The sequence below is a fragment of the Corvus brachyrhynchos genome, unplaced genomic scaffold (genome assembly GCF_000691975.1).
Source record: "Corvus brachyrhynchos isolate BGI_N302 unplaced genomic scaffold, ASM69197v1 scaffold281, whole genome shotgun sequence".
Classification (NCBI taxonomy): domain Eukaryota; kingdom Metazoa; phylum Chordata; class Aves; order Passeriformes; family Corvidae; genus Corvus; species Corvus brachyrhynchos.
The window spans coordinates 477,446-480,291 of NW_008236509.1; the positions used below are offsets into that span (position 1 = coordinate 477,446).

Here is a 2,846-nt window from a genome sequence, read left to right on the forward strand (position 1 = left end):
GGAATGCCATCCACCCCCAGCCCCTCAAGCCGTACGCACCTCACGGCTCCTCAGCCCCACAGGGATCCCCGAGCGCCTCTCAAGGACTTCACACCCATCAGCTCCGCGCACCTCACAGCCCCGAAGGCCGCCTTAGTCCCTTATGGACCCCACAAACATCAGACCCGAGCACCTCTCAGCCCCTCACGGACCCCACAGACCTCCGAGCGCCCGTCACGGCCCACAGCCCCTCACACACTTCACAGCCCCTCAGCCCCCCCCGACCCCACCGGCGCGCGCCCCTCACGGACCCACGCGCCACTCACGGACTCCACAACCCTCAATCCCGCACACTTCAAAGCCGCTGCGGCCGCCTCAGCCCCTCCCGCTGCGAGTTATTAGTTGTGAATGAAATTCAAGGTAGTACTAACCAGTAGCATTTCCACCTCCAGACTCAGTAACCACTTCAGCAGGCAAGCTCTGAGCCAGATCCAGTTTCTCAGTGATCTGCAGATATTTAATAGCAGACATTTGTGTAACAGAGGACAGAGAACCTCCTGAGACTGAAGAACCTGATGAGCGAGTATCTTCCAGGCTTGCTTCCATGATCGGGCTGTAAATAAAGCCATCAACTACTCAGACTTCCCAAAGATACAAGTTGTAGATAATGTCAACCCGGGCACGAGGACAGGATACTGCTCACACCCAGATTTAATTAACATCCCTAGCAGAAAGCCAGTAGTCATGTCAAAGCTTCATTTCAGTTTTGATGATTGATTATACTCAGAAACTTAGTCTGCAGATGATTTTTTTAATCTTCTCTTCCCCCAAATCTGACCGCTACAACAGAAGACATACTGAATATTTATCACTCCCTTTGCTATAAAATTTCAGTGCTTTCAAAGCAGTGAAGGGTTTGGTGGAAAATAACTCCTCCTAATTATAATCAGCACAGTTTTCAAGGAACCTCCCAAGTAAAAAACACCTTCAGCAGGGTATACACGTTTACACACTAACAGCCAGAAAATCCAACTCAGCTCTAGATTAAGAAACTCCCATACAATAGATGTTTTTTCTTCACAACATAAAATGTTGTTTGCTAGTTTTTTGTTCTCTCCAACTTCTTAACTCTGTAGCTCTCCAACTTCTTAACTCTGTAGAAGAACTAAGCCACAAACACTAAATGCATTTTATATAGTCAAAATGAGTGCAGAAGCCTATGAGTACAAAAGGAACCAGTGATTCTGCTTGTCATGTTTGATAATGAAGACAGAATGCATTTACTAATTTCTCTGCAAGTTATTTTGTTAAAAAACCTTGTTGTTAAGTCCCACAGCAGTAATGCTGAAAAGCCAGGTGGGCTTGCTATTACCTCTTAAATCTGCTCAAGGCAGAGTGGACCCTGAGCTAAAGAAATGGCTCTCCCCACTATATTCTGGTCTTTTCAGAAAACTCCTCCCTTAGCAACACTAAAAGCACAACTGTGAAAGACGTGCAGGAGGAGGGGTTTAAGGTCCTTTACTGTTGATTACCTCAGTTTTTTTACACGGAGAGCTTCAGTGTACGCTCCTTCACACACCAGCGTCTCCTGATTCAGAGGTGCGCTCTCGGATTCTGGACTGTCTTCCTTCAGTTCACTCTGCGAGAAAGCAGGAGCTGGGACTCTCTGAGCTGCCACCCCATGAAAGGGCGTTGAGGCCAGGTGGGCAGCCCTGTTGAAGTCACACGTGTCTTCTGGGTTGGCACAAAGGGTGTTGTTCTTGTAGGAGCCGGTCACAATGGCATCCTCAGTCAAACGTTCAATTCCATTCAGCTCATCCTGAAAAAAAAAGGAGAGACAGTGAAAAGGTTGTAGACTTTAAGACAAATTTTTCTTTATTTAAAAGCTGAACATTTCCCTTTCTTCCAGTCAACTAATTTCTACTACAGAACTACCAGTATGCAATAGATACAGCTCTCCAGAATGAAGGAGGTCTATAGAGCAGCTTAAATAGTTCCAGGTTGAAGATGAAGAACAGGAGAGTATTTCCTCATCATGGACTCTCAGTGAGGAAATAAAAAATACCCATAGAAACAAAACAAAATGCACACCCCCACACACCCCTGCAAGAAACAGTTATTTCAGCTGCTACACAAAGTGCTTTGATACTTCTGTTTTCCTTCCCTCTGAAATCTAGGTCTTGAATAATTCTACCTTATATTCTGATTTGTCAAAGTAGAGGATTCATCAAATATAGAGAAAGATGGAGCAGCAGCCAGTGGGGGAAGCAGACCTACATCTGTAAAGAAAAACCAAGAGGCTCTATCATATCCACAGTTTTTCCAAAATAGCATATCCAACACTACTTAAAATGGTTAACACCTTGTCTTAAAAGTACTGCTCCTAGCAGGCAGTTACAGAGCTGGCATATAAAGAAACCCATTAAAAAAGGCTTGGGTTTGTCACATTAATGAACCACGCATTTACCACCATATTATGTGAGCTAACGTGCTGGTTTCACACTACGCTTCAGAATTTGTACCTTTTTTTGCAAGGCTGCCCTCATTTCTCTGTTCCTCCTCAGAGTTTACAAATGGATTTCCATTGTGGGTATCTGGGCACACATCAGGAGTCTGGATAACCTCTGTCAACAGCAACAGAGTCAGGTCGGATCAGAAGTAAATTTCTTCAGGATGTGACCTTCCTAACACAACTTACCAAAATCAAAGATATACAATTTCTGTCTGTATTCCTCTACCAAAACCTCCAGGGGAAAAGGACTTAAGGAAGTATCAATCTAATGGTAGCATTAAACTCTTCTGAGATTTTAGTAAGACTGCAAACATGAAAGATGGAAGAAAACTTTCCAGCTGCTGAAAGGAAAATG

General features: G+C 44.5%; 1 protein-coding gene across 1 annotated transcript in view; it reads right to left on the reverse strand.

Annotated features, from left to right (window-relative positions):
- BUB1B (BUB1 mitotic checkpoint serine/threonine kinase B) overlaps positions 1–2,602 on the reverse strand; it is a 26,614-nt gene extending 24,012 nt beyond the window's left edge. The window contains exons 1-2 of the mRNA XM_017726303.1: positions 2,502–2,602; positions 1,512–1,798 (exon numbers count right to left, since the gene is read on the reverse strand). Of these exons, the coding sequence (XP_017581792.1) occupies positions 1,512–1,798; positions 2,502–2,525 (311 nt within the window). The 5' untranslated portion in view covers positions 2,526–2,602. The remainder of the gene's footprint in view (positions 1–1,511; positions 1,799–2,501) is intronic.
- Between the last annotated feature and the right edge of the window lie 244 nt (positions 2,603–2,846).